The sequence below is a fragment of the Acinonyx jubatus genome, chromosome D4, assembly GCF_027475565.1.
Source record: "Acinonyx jubatus isolate Ajub_Pintada_27869175 chromosome D4, VMU_Ajub_asm_v1.0, whole genome shotgun sequence".
In the NCBI taxonomy this organism is placed as follows: Eukaryota; Metazoa; Chordata; class Mammalia; order Carnivora; family Felidae; genus Acinonyx; species Acinonyx jubatus.
In genome coordinates this window covers 639,805-656,406 of record NC_069391.1, presented here as the reverse complement: position 1 = coordinate 656,406, position 16,602 = coordinate 639,805, and the positions used below count along the sequence as shown (strand labels likewise).

Here is a 16,602-nt window from a genome sequence, read left to right as displayed (position 1 = left end):
TTCCTCAGTGGGAGCTTAGTGTTTAAAATACCTCTCAGCAATGATTTATAGTTTTGCACGTCGAGAAATTGCACATTTTTCTTAGATTTCTTTCTGAGTCATTTATATGATGTGATACTATGATAGTTAAAAGATTTTTGGTGTATATTTTCTAGTGTAAAAACAGACATATACTCATGAGTGCGTATCATGACTTGCTATTGTTACTTAAACATGTGATGACTGTTATTTTCTCATAGGTTTAAATATTTTTTTCAAGACTCTTACGGAGTAACAGCACTGTATTATATGGCTGCACATCCTTCGTTGTTTTTATTGAAACTGAGGTATAATTAGCATATAGCCAGCCGCCGTCAGGTCTTCAGTGTGCCTGCAGGTCTAGGAGCTGTGACAGGCTTTACGTCTGTGGGACCCACACCCTTGTCAGGATAGAGAACATTCTCTGAAAGATCCTTGAGTCTGTCCCACTCCGGAGAAGCCACTTTCCACCATAGGTCAGTATTTTTTTTTCAACGTTTATTTATTTTTTGGGACAGAGAGAGACAGAGCATGAATGGGGGAGGAGCAGAGAGAGAGGGAGACACAGAATCGGAAACAGGCTCCAGGCTCTGAGCCATCAGCCCAGAGCCTGACGCGGGGCTCGAACTCACGGACCGCGAGATCGTGACCTGGCTGAAGTCGGACGCTTAACTGACTGCGCCACCCAGGCGCCCCCATAGGTCAGTATTAACCATTACGGAACTTCGCAGAAATGGAATTTTATAAAGTTTGCTCTTTATGTCCGGCTTCCTGTGTTGAGCTACTTTTTGTTGTTGTTGTTGTTGTTGTTATTTTAAGGTAAGTTCCGCACCCAGCATGGAGACCAACTCGGCTCTTGAACTCACAACCCTGAAATCAAGACCTGAGCGAGATCAAGAGGCTTAACGGCTTCCCCAAGTGAGCCACCCAGGCGCCCCTGAGCTACTGGTTTTGGAGTCCGTCTACACTGTTGCAAGTACCAGTGGTTTGTTCGTTCTTACTGTGGAGTAGCATCCCGTCACATGAGTATCCTACCATTTAAAAACTGGTTGTTGGACGTTTGGATGGTTTGCGGTGTTTGGCTGAAGAGTGTAGCTTCTTTGGATATTCTTGTAGGTATTTGCGTCCACGTGTTTTTCTTTCTTTTGGGTCACAGGGTAGGCACGTATTTACCTCTGTGAGGAACTGCCGGACTGGTGTTCACGGCGGCTGTGCCTTTTTTACACCATTACACAGGCAGTGTAGACAGCGTCCAGTCGGCCCACACCCTCGCCAACACTGGGTGTTGTCAGGCTTTCACTTTCAGCCAGTCCAGCTGCACGTAGTGCGTTTTGCTGTGTCAGTTCACGTTTCCCTGCTAACTGCAAGGCGGAGCCCTGGTCTGGCTTTGCCCGTTTTCAACCTTGGGGGCTTGCCTGGTTTGTAAGCGGCAGAAGTTCTTCATACGACCCGGGTGGGAGCTGTTTCCTGGGTGTGTACGCCGTAGGGTTTTTTCCCAATGCGTGGATTACATTTTTATTTTCCTGATAGTATTTGTTTTAATTTTTATTTTTGTTGATGTTTATTTATGTTTGAGAGAGAGAGCAGAGTGCGAGTGGGGGAGGGGCAGAGAGAGGGAGACACAGAATCCTAGGCAGGCTCCGAGCTGTCAGCACGGAGTCCCACGCGGGGCTCGAACCCACGGACCGTGAGATCATGACCTGAGCCGAAGGAGGACGCTCAACTGACTGAGCCACCCAGGCGCCCCCCCCCCCACCCTGTAACGATATTTTTAAAGTTTCATTTTCTAAACGTTAATGGATAGGATACAGAAACGCAATTGATTTTTGTATACCGATTGTACCCCATGACTGGCAGTTCACATATTGGGCCCTGTGAAGTGGGTACACAGCTTACTCTTATCTCTGGCAAAGGAAGAGCCCTGGGTCTCAAGCCCACACTCTTCGGTGCATTGAGACGCACATTGTCCTGGGTAAGGCTGGCTCTGTGGACACTCTGGGGTTGGATTTTCAGTTCTTAGGGCTCCGTGTCCGGGAGGAGGAGACAAACTGCGACGGACACTGGCAATGCTGGGCCCGGGGCGGGGCCGGGGGGGGGGGGCGGGATGTGCGGGGTGGGCCTGTGCCCACCCTCCTCAGGGTTTTCTGTGGTGTCCTTGTGATGCCAGCACCTTTTATGGAGGACAGTCATTCTGTCGACCAAAAATTACCGTTGAGAACTATCCTGTGTTTGGTGTGTAACTAGCCAGAGTTTTCTAGTGGAAACACACACACACACACACACACACACAGAAAAAAAAGACCGACACCCATTATTGAAACATGCTGAATTTCAAAAGCATTATGCCGAATGTCAGAAGCAACACCAAAAAAGTACATCCTGCACGAATCGTTTTCTATACGATTCTAGAACGGGCACAACTAATCCGTGGTGAGAGAAATCAGGTCGGCACGAATCTGGAGCTAGAGCTGGGGAGGAATTGACACGGGGTGGGGGGCATGGCAAAACTTGTTGGGGGTGATGGAAATACTGTATATTTTGATTATGGCATTAGTTATGTGGTGATGAACGTTGATCGGCACTTACCGCACTGTAAATGGCTGTATTTTATTGTGTGTAAATTATACCACAATAAAGTTGATTTTTAGGAATATAAATGATAAACCTAACGATTTTCTTTCAGCTTCAAATAAAATGAAAAGAAGCCAACCACCCAAAGACATCAGAGGAAGCCTTGAGAAGGAGTATTTTATTAACAACATGGCCTTGAGAATTCAAAGTGCTGGGTTACTTATTACTTTCCTCCAAGATAAGGGGGAGGGGGGTTGAGGCGAAGAGAACCGGAAGAAGGGCATGCGGGGGGGGGGGGGGCAAAGAGCTAAGTTACATCTACATACATTTCTGTTCGCTCTGGGCTGCGGGGAGCAGAGGCTTCCCGGGGCCCTTCCTGAGCCTTGAGAGCACAAAGTAGTTTAACCTCCTGATGGCTGCACGGCCTCGGATCGCCCACCTGCTCCGGCGTGTGCTGCTTGCCGCGGAAAACAGGCCCAGATCCGCGCACACACTGCGGCAGGAGGCCAGCCTCGCGCCTGTCCTCTTTCTCCCGGGGGCGGAAGTCCCAGCGCAGCACGAGGCTGGTTTCTCCCGCGCTCAGGAGTGCCCCTCTGTTCTTTCTGCTCGGTCCATTGGTGGGTATTTTAATTCTTAGGACGGTTCGAAAGCACAGACTTCCAAACCTAGACTGTTGAGTGTGTTTGCAGACGGTTAGAACACGGCAGGGCAGAAAGCACAGACAATCCTGCCTGACAACTTGGGTGCCGACGTCTCCAAGGCAGGCACGGACTGCTACCTCCTCCCCCCTCCTCCAAACTAGCAGCCTTTCTTCCTCTAAGACCCCATCTTAACCTGGGCGACAGCGCTGAATAGAAACTACATTTCCCAGTCTCCTTTGCAGCGAGACTGGTCATGTGACTAGGTTCTAGCCAATGAGACGTGAGCAGACGTGGCCGGAGCAACTCGTAGGAAGCGTGTCTGAAGAGAGGATCCGAATTCCAGTTCTTCCAGTGTGTCGGCTGGAATGTAGACTTGCTGGGCCGCCATTTGAGTCACGTGAACGATACGCCGCACAGCAGAACAATGTCCGGGGAGCCTGGCCTCTAACAGCGCAGACCAGCCGGGGACCACCTACCCTGACTTCTCCTTTGAGAAATGCATCGTATTGTTTACACCACTGCTGTTTTGAATTTTGTCGTATCTTCTTGGAAAGCTTATGGGACGTTTTGGGCTTGGTTTCCTTAGGGGTTCTTGTCCACGGGGTACCAGTGAGGAGGCCCACAGACCTGCAGAGGTGGGTTGTATGCACTGGGGGAGCCCGTAGCAGGTGTAAACCTGGTCTCCAGGCTCCAGCGCTGAGCGGGCGAGAGTTTGAGCAGAGAAATTCTTTCCTTGCACGTGCTCAGCTTAACCGCTTCCTTTGGAGTGGGGTGGGGAGGGGAGACAGCAGGAAGGGTCTGCAACTGCCAATGCCAGCCTCTACCCGACCACCAGAGCCTTGCCCACTTCCCAGCCCCCTCTGCTGAGGCTGCAGGCTCCGTGCGGTGATCTGGTACCCGCCTCACCCCACTCCATGCCTGGTCCTGTTGGTTCTGAGAGATGTGGCCTGCGGGTCCTGAAGTGTGACATGTGGTAGCCACAGGGCTTCCACAGATACTGGGTCCTGTGGACCATCCTTTCTTTGTGGCCCCAGCGCCCTGGAATGTCCTGTCTTCCCTATTCGGCCAAGTGGGAGGACGGGACACCACTGGCAAGCGCTTGATGAGGACCGCAACGGGCTCCCTTCCCCAGGCCCTGTCTCCTTCCCGGGACTGCAGCAGCCAGCAGCCACTATGGGGTCAACGCACCTGACCCATCCTCAGACCCGGGGTGGGCTCCAGGGTGTTCTCAGCAGGCGGGGAAGGCGTGCGTGCGCACGGCGAAAGGCCGGCGGGCTTCGTGTCTCCCTCGGACGCTGGGACCCCCCAGGCTCGTGGGCGTAGTGCCCGCCGCGGCCTCAGGGCGGCAGCACAGCCCGCGTCGCGCGGCCCTGGGCCGGCGCCCCCGCTGGTGCCGAGCCCGCCCTGGGACAGCTACCGCGCGGGACGCGCCACGCGAGAGTTACCGGGGACGCTGCCCGCCGTCCCCACTCGTGGGTTCTCGCCCGAGGCGGGGGACGCGGTCGAGAACCGGCAGGGGCGCACCGGGCGCCAAGAGCCAGACTCGCGGGGTCCTCCCACCCCTCGTAGCCTCTCGGACTCAGGGTGGACGGTGGTCAGGGTCCCCGTCTCCGTCTCCGCCCCTTCCCCAGTCTCAACGAGACCCGGGATCCTCACGCACCGCCTGTGGGGGGCTACCCCGTACCCCTCTCTGTGTCCAACCATCCATTCCTGGGGGGGGGGGGGAGTGCCAGATCCCTTCCAGTGGGACGTGCACTGCAGTCCCCGTGCGCAGCAGTGTCTTCGGGACGCGGTGCCAGGCGCGGGGGGGGGGGGGGGGGTGGGGGACGACCTCCGAACGGTCCTAGGCCGTGACCCCAGAAAAGAGATGACAGCTGGTCTCTACCCCGCACATCCCGCGCCTGGAGAGTGGGTGCCCAGGGTGGGCTTTGAGTTGGGGGTGGCGGGGCAGCCCCCGTGCCCCCACCCTACCCCGGCCTTTGTGAGTGCCCACCCCCTCCGTCAGCCAGGGCCCCCACCGTCCATCGCATTCCCTCCCCCGCTCTCTGCCGAGCCCCCAGTCTCCCCACTCTGGTTTCCCCCACCCAAGCCCGTCCCCCCCGAGCCCGCCCCCCAGCTGCGCCATCCAGCGGGACTCCCCCACTGGCGCCTCTCTCTTGAGCTTCTGCTGCCCCCCCCCCCCACCTCCCGGGCCCCCCAGCCTCCCCCTGCCCGCCGGTCCCCCACCTCCCTCCGCCCTCATTAGCATAGCAGCTGCTCGCCGAGCGGGGACCCGCTCGGAGGAAAGGGCAGAGGCCTTGAGAATGAATGGGGGCCACAGCTTCGGAGGGGGCAAGAGAAGAAAGACAGACAGACGCGCAGAGGGACGGCCGACATACAGCCAACCAGAAGAATGAGCCCGACGGAGGGGAGGGAGTGTTGAAGGGGGGCGGGGAGCGCAGGCCCCAGAGGCGGAGCGTGCAGGGGGAGGTGGGGGAGGGCGGCCTCCAGAGACCCCAAGCCCCAGGAGGAGGCCTCGGGAGGAACTGTCTGGGAGGTTCCCAGACCTCCCAGGGCCCCCTGTCCTCCACGCCCTCACACCCCGGCCTCAGGCTTTGTTCCCCAGCTGCCCCCTGTGCCTGGCACCCCTGCTCTTCCAACAGCTTTCAGGTGGACACCCGCCTCTTCTAGGCAGGCTCCTGTGAGGCGTTGGGAGGCACTTGGCCAAGCCAGCTGCCAGGCCCCTGTGTCATACCCGTCCTGTGCCACCCTTTGCTGAGCTGGGAGACGTTTGGGGGACACCGAGGGCAGCCCCTTCTCCTCCTAACCCCCCTCCCTGGCCCTTGGCCCTTGGTCTGGCCTCCAGATCCTGCCCTCCCTCCTCTGGCAGGCTCTGTCCTGGCTCCCACGCCTGTTGACTTTAGACTTCACTCTTTCTGGCTGACCATTTTCCTGCATTTCCTGGTCTGTCTCTGGCATCCATTCCAACAGTAAACACTTCCTGTGTCTGGCTGGGGGCAGGTCAGGGAGACAGACAGTTGGACTGGAGCCGCCATCACTCCTGGCTGGGAGAGTGGGGCAGGCCCTGCCCCCGGACTCCTCCACCTTGGGTGTCCTGGGTGGTCCTGGCTGGGCCCCTCGCTTGGTCTCCACGCGCATACCTGCAGAATCCTGGAGGCCAGGCGGAGAGGTCAGCTCTGACTTCTTTCCCATCCTGGCCACAAAGACACTTGAGAGGATGCTTCCACCCCTGAAGGCCCATTGGGGGCGGAGGGGGACTCCCAGGTGACACCACTGGCCCACCCACAGCAGTTACTGCCAGTTCCTGAGCACAGAGGTCCTGGAGAACGAGCCAGCACTGCTCCGTTTGCTGGTTTGTTCACAGCTCTGACCTCGGACAGCAGAAGGAGAACTAGCTTGGGGTCTGCTTCCTAGGGCTCTGCCCAGCGAAAGGGCCATGGAATGCCCATGAGAGCCCTCACCAACAGCCAGGGTCCAGGCAGTGGGGCGGCAGGCACCTAGGGAAAGAGGCAGCCGAACCCCAGCAGGCCTCCCCCACAGCTGTGGTGCTGAGCAGGGCCTGGCCTCCTTTTCTGTCCTTGCTGGAGAGACAACCATTCCTGTGAGCAGCGCGAAGCCTTTCTCAAAGGTGTCTCTCCAAGGGAGGACTTAAGGGAGCCGCAGACAGCCGCCGGAGGGTGCCCGGGAAGTGCCCCGGTGCCCACGCTCCACCGGCCGGTGGGCCTCTCCGCTGTGGGGCATTAAGGGGATGGCAGGGACAGCGGCTCACTGGGAAGCAGACCCCTCCCCAGCAGCCTAGGCCAGGAACAAGCATCACTTGCTAGTTCTAAGCCAGCTTCCTCCCTCTGCCGTGGGGAATGGAGATACAGTCCCTCGTGCCACCCAGGGAGTGCCCAGGGCCTGGCTTCACGGTCCAGACACCCCAACCGAAGCCCGAGCTCCTGTAGCAAGTCTCCCTTTCGAGGCCTGGCAGCCCCAGCTGGCGTCCACAGCCCCGCGTGCTCGCCAGCCCAGTGGACACCGCCTCCCCTGGGTGCTCACCGGCAACAAGTATTCCACTCACCTCTGCGGGTGCCCGAGGGTAGAGCCGGCCCTGGCCTCTTGGCTGAGGGGAAGGTAAAGGCCGATTTAATCCACAGAAAAACGAGCTCAAGAAACCCTCAAGGGTCCAGCAGGGCAGGGTGTGCGAAGTAGGAACATGGAAGGCGCAGCCCCCAAAGCGTCCAGTTTGGACAGAGCAGTGTGTCTGTGGGGCGGGACGAGCGGAGCTGCGCCCACCTGCCGACAGGAAGCCCGAACCCTTGGGCTGCTGTAGAGGGGTCTGGAAGCTCCGAGAAAAAGCTGTCACCTTGGAAGTCTTAAGCTGCTGGCTGCCCCTTCTCCTGGCAGGCTCCTCTTGCCCTGGTGTCCCTCCCCCCTTTCCCGTAAGGCCCCAGGGCCCCGAGGGCAGCTTGGGTATGTGCCAAGAGTCTCTGCTCCTCTTGTGGGTCCCAGCAGCAGACACCCTGCTCTGAGCTCTCCTCACGCACACAGGGACGCTGGCTGACACCAAGGCCAACTTGGGGTCTGTGCTCTTCGAGGACCGGCCGGCTCCAGGGGCTTCCCCAGCTCAGCTCCCAGATGCCACCAGGGGACGGAGAGGAGAAACTGGCCTTTTACTTGTGAGGAGAGAGCAACTATGGTGTTCCCGCAAATTAAAAAAAATACCCGTTCTGCGCAGCAGGTGGTCCAGCATGAGCCCACAGCAAAAGAAGGTGGTGGTGGGCAGGAGTGGGGCCTGGTCCTTCCTAGGACCTGTGGCACGTCAGGCTGGCTAGGGGTTGGGAAGAGCTTCGAGAACCTTCCATGCAAAAGGCCTCGGCTGCTTTGCCAGGGAGCAGAGGAAAAGGTTTGAGGGCTGGTTCTGGGTGCACTCAGGGTGGCCTAGGTCCCCCCCCCCCCCCCCCCCCCCCCGGGCGGAAGAGGGTCCACCCCTGGCACCTCCTAAGTCCCGGTTTGCGGCCGACCAGTTCACCAGGCTGTCTTCAGTGAAAACAAGCCAAGCTTTGTGTAGATGGCACCCACAACTAGCAGGTTGCAGCCTGACCCTCCTCCTGGGTGCCAAGACTAAGAAAAACCAACAAACTTTTTTTTTTTAATAAAAAAAATCAATGAAAAATTTATTCATAAATTTTTCATGCTGGGCTACAAGTCTATATCGTACACTCAGGAATGTGCTGCAGACTTTATCCAGTTAGAAGTGATCATACCAGGACCCACACACAGCTTCCATATAAGCCTAGAAAGTCTTAACATTAATTAACATAATTAAAAAGGTATTTGCATCTAGAAAAAATATACAGAAAAACTCCTTTTGGAGTAATCTGTGCCTCAGTTTCAATGTCTGCTTGTTTCACTGACATTATCAATATATTCTGCTCACACAAGGTTTTATAAAAAGCCCCAGATGACGCCCGAGTGTGACCGGCCGCGCGCAAAGGGCCTCCACCCACCTGTGTCCTCAAGCGCTCCCCATTTCTGCACGGAGGGTCAGCGGCACTTCTACCCAGGGGAAGCCTCATTTAAATTTGAATAATTCAGCCTCCCTTTTATTTCTCAGGATCAAAACAACAAGGGGTGTGGGGTTGCATAGAAAATAGGAACCTCGGAGACCAGGAAGGGCGCCTTTCGGGACCGAAAGTGATGCGGAAGCACCGCCTCCAGCCCAGGTCCCCGCGCGGCCCCTCCCCCCATGACAGGGTTTTTGGATTCGAATCGGGTCCTTGAAGCTCCGGGAGACTGAAGAAGGGGCCAAACAGTCCTTCAACTTACTCAGCAATTAGCACAAGAGATTCACAGTCTTATAGGTATTTTATAAAAATATAAATATGGGTACACTGTTGCCTTCACAACGCTGGATACAACGCCCTTTAAAATTGGGTTTATAACCAAGATTCAAAACATACACCTAAAACTTGGCTTAAAATATGTTAATATTTTATATTCTGTCATAAATGTTATGACATTCAAATGTGGCAAATCCATTTACTTTTTAAAAAAAGTGTGCGACCTACTAACTATAATAGAACTCACTAGAAAAGGTAGGACCCCTCCCGCCCCCATCACCGCCACACCCGAGCACCCGTGCTCCCGAGGAAACTTCGCAAAGCCAGCAGGTTCGGGGGATGGTGGCCTCTCTCACGGGAGAGGGGAGAGGGAGCCCCGGGGCTTCCCAAAATTGTGTGCCTGTGTGTCAGGAGGGAGAGGAGAGGGGGTGCGCGGGGGGGGGGGGGGGAAGAGGAGGAGGGGAGAGAGTGAGAAGCAGGGAGAGGGACCTGCACGGGAAAACCATCAGGCTGGGCGGTGTTTTCAGTGCAACCAAGAAATGACAGACTCAAGTTTTTAGTTTTAAGACTAAGAAAAAAAAATGTATCTTCCCCCCTATAACCACATTGACCACGCACAATATTTTCCAAACAAAAAAATTCAGACGCACAAACTTCACCCACAAATATACACACACATGATAAATAGTTTAGAACCCTAAGAACAGCGGAGCGTCTCCACCGTCGCGCGTCCGGGCCGGAAACGCCCCGCCTTGGCCCCCGGGCGACTGCGGGCTTCGGCCGCGGGTCCTGCGGGCGGCGGAGCGCCCCGAGCCCGGCGTCCCCGCCGCCCGCCTTCCACCTTCGGGAGAAAACATTTTGACCGGAGGATCCGGTGTCTCGGGACTCCAAACTTGCTGGTAGCGAGACTCAAATTTCAAAGGGGCTGCAGCCCGCGCCCCGCCCCCACCTCCCCCCCCCCCCCCACCGCGAGGCGGAGGGCGGGGGCCGTGGGAAGCCCTCGGCCCGGGTCCGGGCGGCCGCGCGGGGGCGTCGACCCCTGGCAGCGGGCGCCGCGCGGCCCCCGTGGGCGCGGACGCGCGCGCCAGACTCGTTGTGGCCGCGGGGCCCGGGGGCCCGGTGCGCACCGAGGTAGTTGGCGGGAAGGTACAGCAGACGACACGCTCGAGGCCCGCGTCCGGGTCCGGGCGGGCATCACCGGCCGCTGCCCGCGTACTTGGCCTTGGTGATGAGATAGAGCACGATGTCCTGGTGGCCGCCGAACGCGGCGATGTGCAGCGCGCTCCAGCCGTCGCGGTTGGCCAGGCGGATGTCGGCGCCGAACTTGACCAGCAGCTTCACGAGCTCCAGGTTGCCGTCGATGACCGACTGGTGCAGCGCCGTCTGGCCCTCGGGCCCGAACGAGTTCACGTTGAACTCGCAGTTGGTCATGTTCTGCAGCAGCGACTGCAGCTCCTGCGTGTTGCCCTTGCGCACGGCCTCCTGGAAGATGCGCTGCGTCTGCGGCGCCGAGCAGGTGGACAGCTCGGCCTGGCTCATGCTGCCTCCGGGCGCGGGCCGCGGTTCGCGCCGGGGCTCAGCGCGGGCGGCGGCGGCGGCGGCTGCGGCGCGGGCCCCCGGCTGTCTCGGGGCGCGCCTCGGCGCATGGAGGGCGCGGCGCCCCCGGGCCCCGCACGCCGCCCCTGGGCGTTCCGGGCTCTGGGGGCCGGAGGCCGCCGCCGCGGGGCCCCCGCCGCATCCAGCCGCGCCCGGGCGAGCGGGCGACGGGGGCGGGCACTGCGCTCGCGGGGGCCGGCGGGCCCGGCGGCGGCGCCGCGCGTTCCGGGTCCCTGCTCGCTGCGGCTCCCACGCGGGTCCCACGCGCCTCCCCACGCGCAGCTACACTCACCCGCCCGCCCGCCGCGCCGGGGCGCCTTTTACTCCCTTTATATTTGCATAACAATAGGGCGCCCGTGACGCGCGCGCCGGCGACCGGATGATTGGGCGGCGCCCACGTGGGGGCGGGGCGGGGGCGGGGCGTGCCTGGGCGGTAGCGCGCTTCGCGGCAGGGGGCGCTGGTCGCCGGCAGGGGGCCAGGTGGCCGTAGCGGGGGGTCCTTGCTCTCCGCACCCCCGGGCTCTCCGCATCTCCGCGGTCGTCCCGCCTACTCCCCTTTCTGCCACTCGGGGAATTCCAAGCTCCCTCCGCGGACAGACCCAGGCCCGATCCCCGGCCGAGCGCAACCCCGAGGTGCACCGAAGGGCGGCCTACCCGTGGTGGGGGTTCGCTGACATTTCAGACCCGGGAGGCCCGGGTAGAGAGCCCGGGTCTCACTCCGCGCTTCCGGAGCGCGGGCCGCAGACCCTCTGCGTTCCTCGCGGGCTGGGTGCGCAGCGACAAGACTGGCTCAGCCTGGCCCCCAGGACACGAAGTCCACGCGGGTGACGAGTCCACGAACAGCTCGGGCGTGTGACCTGGGCCACGCGGTCTTTCCCGAACGAGGGCTGCTCCTCTGGCGGCCTGGGTCACCCCGTGTTTTGCCCCCAACCTGACAAGCGTGAGGAGCCAAACCCTGAGGTCCCACCCTGACGAAGCAGGGTCTTTACAGGAGGAAGCTGGGGGCTGGAGGTGCTCAGAAGCCCCTCCAAGGCAGGGAGGTCAGTCGGCCGGACCTCAGGGCCTGCTTCCCTCTCCTGGGCCACCTCCATCAGCACGACTAGGGACAGGCAAGGCCTGGCCAGGTGAGCAGCCCCAGGTAGGGCACCAAGGACCGAAAGAAAGCCCAGAAATGACTCATTTCCAATCTGTAAACCCATTTTTTATTGACATTCTAATACTCCCGCCAGATTTCCTCATTAGGATTTTACAGTTTATAGCTGGGCTCCGGTTGCTGGAAATCGAGCAGGAATGACTCTCGGAGCAGTAGGCCCAGGGCAGCAGGGCAGCACACAGGAACTTCAATTCCTTCCGAAGCGGGCTGGAAATTCCCTAGGAGGCGGCCCTGGGCCTCAGCCCGGGAGTCCCCCCCTGTCAGGCCTTGTTTGGGGATGGGCTCCCGTGGGCACCTGCCTGGTGTGCCCCATGTTTGGAGACATATGTGGGTGGGTGTGTGCCCCCCATCTCGCTCTGTGCTCTGGAACGAGTCACAGCAGAATCACAGGAAAAACTGGGTAAGGCCACCCCAGGGCTGGCTGCCTCTGGCCAGCTGCCCTCAGACCTGACCGTTGTGGACTCTCTCGGGGTCCTCCTGGCAGCCAGAGCTCCCCGAGTCCCTCCCTCTGGTCTTCCCGAGGCTGGTGGTCTGGCTGGTGGTCCAGCTCTTCTGCTCAGTCTTGCTCCCACCAGGAGCTCCCCACAGTGTAGGTGGGTAAGCCCTGGCCTGAGGCGGGAGTCCTGAACCAGGCCCTGCGCTAGGTTCAGCTGAGGTTGTGACCTGGTGGGGGTGGGGGTGGGGTGCCGGTGTCAACAGCCCCTCCCTTGCCCCACTCATCTTGCCAGATGGGGTCCCTGGGCCCAGTAAGGGAGCCTGCTGGACTGCGAACCCCTCGAGGGCGGGGCCCTGACCACCTCCAGCACCCCCTTCCCTGCATCTTCCCAGCATCAGGGAAGAGGGCATAGGCCCTGTCCCCTGGGGCCTGTATTTACCTCTGGACAGTGCCCAGGGCTATCCCCAGAAGGTGGGGGGTTCATAGGCCCCAGCGCAGGTGGGTTCAGGTCCCCTGACCTGAAGAAGGGCATCTGGAGACCCTGTAGGGCCCGGGAGCAGAGCCCGGGGGTGAAATGTCCCTTTGACACCCGCGCAGGCTTTGAGGTGGGCAGACAAAGGGGCCCTGTGAGCTCAGTGTGGGAATGCACGGCCACCACCATGGGCCATGAAATCGGTGGCTTGGGTGCCCCTGGCAGGGACAGAGCGGCCACAGGAGTCTAGCCTGATGTTGCCTCCTGCCCCACCCAGGGCTCAGCGTGAGGGTCAGACAGGTGTAGCCAGGTCTGCCACTGTGGGGTTCGGGTGACAGTCACACTATCTCTGGGGAGCCGATGGGATTCCCGTGGCCGTGCTGTGGCTGGGAGGGTATTTCTGGTCTGAGCCGCTGTGGTCCACACCCTGGGAGTTGCCCCATTTGAGGACAGGAGGGGAAGAGGGGCTTGCAGGGCACTGGCTCCCAGTAAGCTCTTCTTCAGTGTTTGCTGAAGGAATGGTCCAAAAGGAGGACATTTGTTCCAAATGCCTTGGAGGGAATGGGGAAGCCAGGCCCTGCCCTGCGGCCCAGAGAAGCCACTCTCCGGTGTGGGTGGGGTTTCTTGGTGGTGTTGTATAGATAAGCAGTTCACTGGCTCTGAGTGAGAAACCCCTGACCTGGGGTCTGGGGGGACAGACTCAACCCTGACCATGCGGCAGGACCCCGTCCTTCTCCCCATTGGCTCCAAGGATGCTGGCCCAGAAGTGCCACCCTGAAGGGCCGTGGTGGGTGGAGGCCAGAGTTGGAGAGGGCCCCCTTCTTTCTCTGGGGACCCCCTTCCTTTAGAGGCTCACAGCAGTGGGTATTGGCGGGGGGAGCAATGTGGGCAGGGGTGGAGCGGTCTGGGGAGCATTCTGGGATATGGGCTGGGAAGGTCTGGGTGGAGCGGCCTGGGGAGGACAGCGCAGAAGAGGCGGCTGGCCAGAGCTGGGCCAAGGCCTGCGGCCACCTTAAAGGCACTAGGCGGGGGAGGGAGGGTGAGCAGGCAGGCGGGCAGTGGGGGCGGGGCTTCCAGCTAATTCATTAAAATGTGTCGGGGAGCGTGGGAAAGAGGAGAGTGTTTCTTCCCAGCAGCCCAGACACCTGGTAGAAGGGCCGAGAGAGGATAGAGATCAAATAACAAACACTCAGCCCTCGGCCAGAGCGGAGGAAGGACGCCCGGGGCAGGAACTGTGGCAGACAATCACTGTGCGGCCGCTTAGGGCATGGCCTGGCACTAGGGCCGTAGCCCACCCTGTCGGCGTGGTGCCTGACCCCGAGCCTGGGAGGGGGCCTGAGGCAGTCCTGGGGCCTCAGAAGGCTTTTTGGGCTGACCTCCTGATGGCTCAGGACCAGGGGTCGGGGGCTGGGGCCTAGGATGGGGTTGCCGTGGGGCTGGGCTGGGCTGGCAGCGAGTACGTGAGCCTGGGAGGGTTTCCGGGGGGACACGGCCAGTCTGGGCAGCAGAGGGGTGGGGAGGTGGGAAGGCAGGCTGGACGGTACGCGTGTAGCTGTGAGGGGCACACTGGGAAAGAGGCCCCACGCAGTCGCCCTCTTTTCCCTCTAGAGGGTGCGCGGGGCAGTGGGGTGCTGGGGCCGGGCCTGCCTGGAGGGACAGGAAGGACACGTGGTCTCCTGTCTCCCCCGTGCTGGTCCCTGGCTCTGGCCTCCTTGTGTTGAGGACCAGCTGCAACCACCACCAGGGCCTTGGGTCAGAACAGAGTCTCCAGAGTCTCCAGGAAGCAGCTGGGTTGGGCAGTGGGGCCGGCACCCCTGGCGGTTTCCTCCTGACCTTACTAGGGGAGGAGCGTGGTCAGGGCTGCCTCCCAGGACAGGACGCGGGCCAGTGGTCTGGCTCTCGGAAGCAGCACCCCGATCACAGAAGGTCCCGAGCCCTGGTGGGGTGTCTGCTAGCCCCCACAGCCCCACGTGGCCCTCGGGGTCAGCAGTGACCGAAGGGTGGGGGAAGCCAGGGTTGCACGCTTGGCCCTGACACGGTGCCCCTGCTCAGCCCAGTCCTGACCTGAGTCTCCGAGTCCCTCCCTCCATCTGTGCGGTAGCACCTGGTCCGGCTGGCCCCAAGGTTGCTGCGGGGCCGGGTGGGCCAGCGCCTGGCACGAGGTGGGCGTTTTCAGGGAAAGGAAATGATGGGCAGTGTGGCAGGATGGGTGCATGGCGTTCAGCATGAGCCCCCAGCCTCATACTCTTGGGCCTGACCCCCAGCCCAGGCGGGGGCAGAGGTAGGCCTGGCACTGCCAGCACCCACCTGGTACCTGAGGCTGTCACACCTGGGCCTGCAGGTGCACCCGCTCTGGGCAGAGGCGGCAGCCCCGCCCCGCCCCCCCGGGCTCCCCGGCCCTGAGGCTTCCGCCTGGGTTCCCGGGCCAAATCTGAGCTGGTTTCCGCTCAAGGCAGGAAGGACAGGAAAGGGATGTGGGGGGTGGGGGGGGGCACATTCCTAGCGAGTGAGCCAGGAGGAGGCGGCCAGGGCAAGATGCAGTCTAGGCCCCTCTCCCCGCCCACCTGGCACCAGTGCCCGGGGCCCTCGGGTGCTGGCAACGAGCGCCTGCGCCTCAGTTTCCCAGAGAGTAGGTGGAGCAGTGGCTGTTTCCTGCAGTTGTGAGGGTGGACGCTCTCATGTGCAGGGCCCCCTTGTGGCTTCGGCTGCCACTCTGTTTCATGAGAGGAGGCCACCTCGACCGGGTTGGGGGGGGGAAGAAGCCATGTGGGGTCACACTCCGGCCGGTGAGGGGGCGAGGGCAGCAGATGCAGAGGTGGGCCTCCCCTCCAGGCATGGCCCTCCAGACACAATGGATGTCCTCCTAGAGGGTGGCCGCCCTGCCTCTTGCACCACAGAGGGCTGGGCCCTGTTCCCCAGGAAGCCCCCCACCCCCACCCCCACCCCCGCCACATCTGGCCTAAAGGGCCCTGGCCCTGCGGGGTCCCACCATCTACACTCCCTGGAACTGGAGGCCTCCCCGAAGGTCTGAGGAGCCCAGGAAGGTGGGGCAGAGGGGGGGGTGGCATTTACCAATGCAGCAAAGGGAGTGGGCCCCCAGTGCGTGGGGGGCCTGTGTGCCCCCGCCTCCCTCCGCCCCACTGAGCCCCGCTGACGGGAGCCGCTTGGGTCCCAGCCCCGGGCCTTTGTGAAGGCCATTTCCTCTGCCAGGCGTGTCCTTCCCACTTTCCGTCGGCCTCATTCCCGAGTATCAGGCGGTTCTCAGCTCAGGGTCCGAGCATCCTGACCTTGTGCAAGAACTTTCATCCCTTCCACCCCGGTCCTAGCTCTGCACCTGGGGCTGGCGCCCAGGTGTATGCAATGAGTCCACGGCCACAGGTGCACCTAGGGTCAGGCCCAGGTGTGTGCAGTGAGCCCATGGCCACAGGCCCACGCAGGTCAGGACTTTTATTACCTGTATTGCTGGGGGTGGGTGGGTGGATGCCCCAGGGGGCAGTGCAGGCCCGTGGGCCTGGGGGCTCAGCTCTGCTTCCAGGAGCTGGAGGCGCTGCTCAGGATCTGGCTGAATTGCGAGGTGATGCGGCACAGGTGGGAACCCTCCCAGAAGACCTTGCCACAGCCAGAGCAGCAGTAGAAATGGCGTAGCCCCGGCCGCCGCAGCACGCCCTCCGGGACCCCTGCCAGCTGCAGCCGGGTGCCACTGGCCAGTGTGGCAGGCGCACCAGCCCGCAGGTCTGTGGCCTCCAGCCAGCGGCAAGGTGGGTCGTAGGTACAGCCCCTGGGGGCCTCCTCTGGGGCTGAGCCTGGAAAGGTGGGGGGTGGGCGGCCACTCTGAGCTCTCAGCCTTATGGTGGGGTGGGGTGGAGTGGGAGGGGCTGGGGGGATGGTCT

At 60.9% G+C, this 16,602-nt stretch overlaps 2 protein-coding genes across 7 annotated transcripts in view; both read right to left on the bottom strand.

Moving 5' to 3' along the window:
* Positions 1 to 9,593: 9,593 nt before the first annotated feature.
* On the bottom strand, positions 9,594 to 10,972 carry NRARP (NOTCH regulated ankyrin repeat protein). The gene has a single exon (XM_027051014.2). It carries the CDS (start codon positions 10,592 to 10,594, stop codon positions 10,250 to 10,252), a length of 345 nt encoding a protein of 114 aa, XP_026906815.1. The 5' UTR covers positions 10,595 to 10,972; the 3' UTR covers positions 9,594 to 10,249.
* Positions 10,973 to 15,663: 4,691 nt separating this feature from the next.
* Positions 15,664 to 16,602, bottom strand: part of EXD3 (exonuclease 3'-5' domain containing 3) — an 80,606-nt gene continuing 79,667 nt past the window's right edge. For all 6 annotated transcript variants that reach the window (XM_053204296.1, XM_027051009.2, XM_027051008.2 and 3 more), the window contains one exon: positions 15,664 to 16,515. In XM_053204296.1, the coding sequence (XP_053060271.1) occupies positions 16,232 to 16,515 (284 nt within the window). In that variant the 3' untranslated portion in view covers positions 15,664 to 16,231. The remainder of the gene's footprint in view (positions 16,516 to 16,602) is intronic.

Bases quoted from the DNA above. Each gene is read 5' to 3' on its own strand.
- NRARP (XM_027051014.2), bottom strand. From the start codon at position 10,594: ATGAGCCAGGCCGAGCTGTCCACCTGCTCGGCGCCGCAGACGCAGCGC.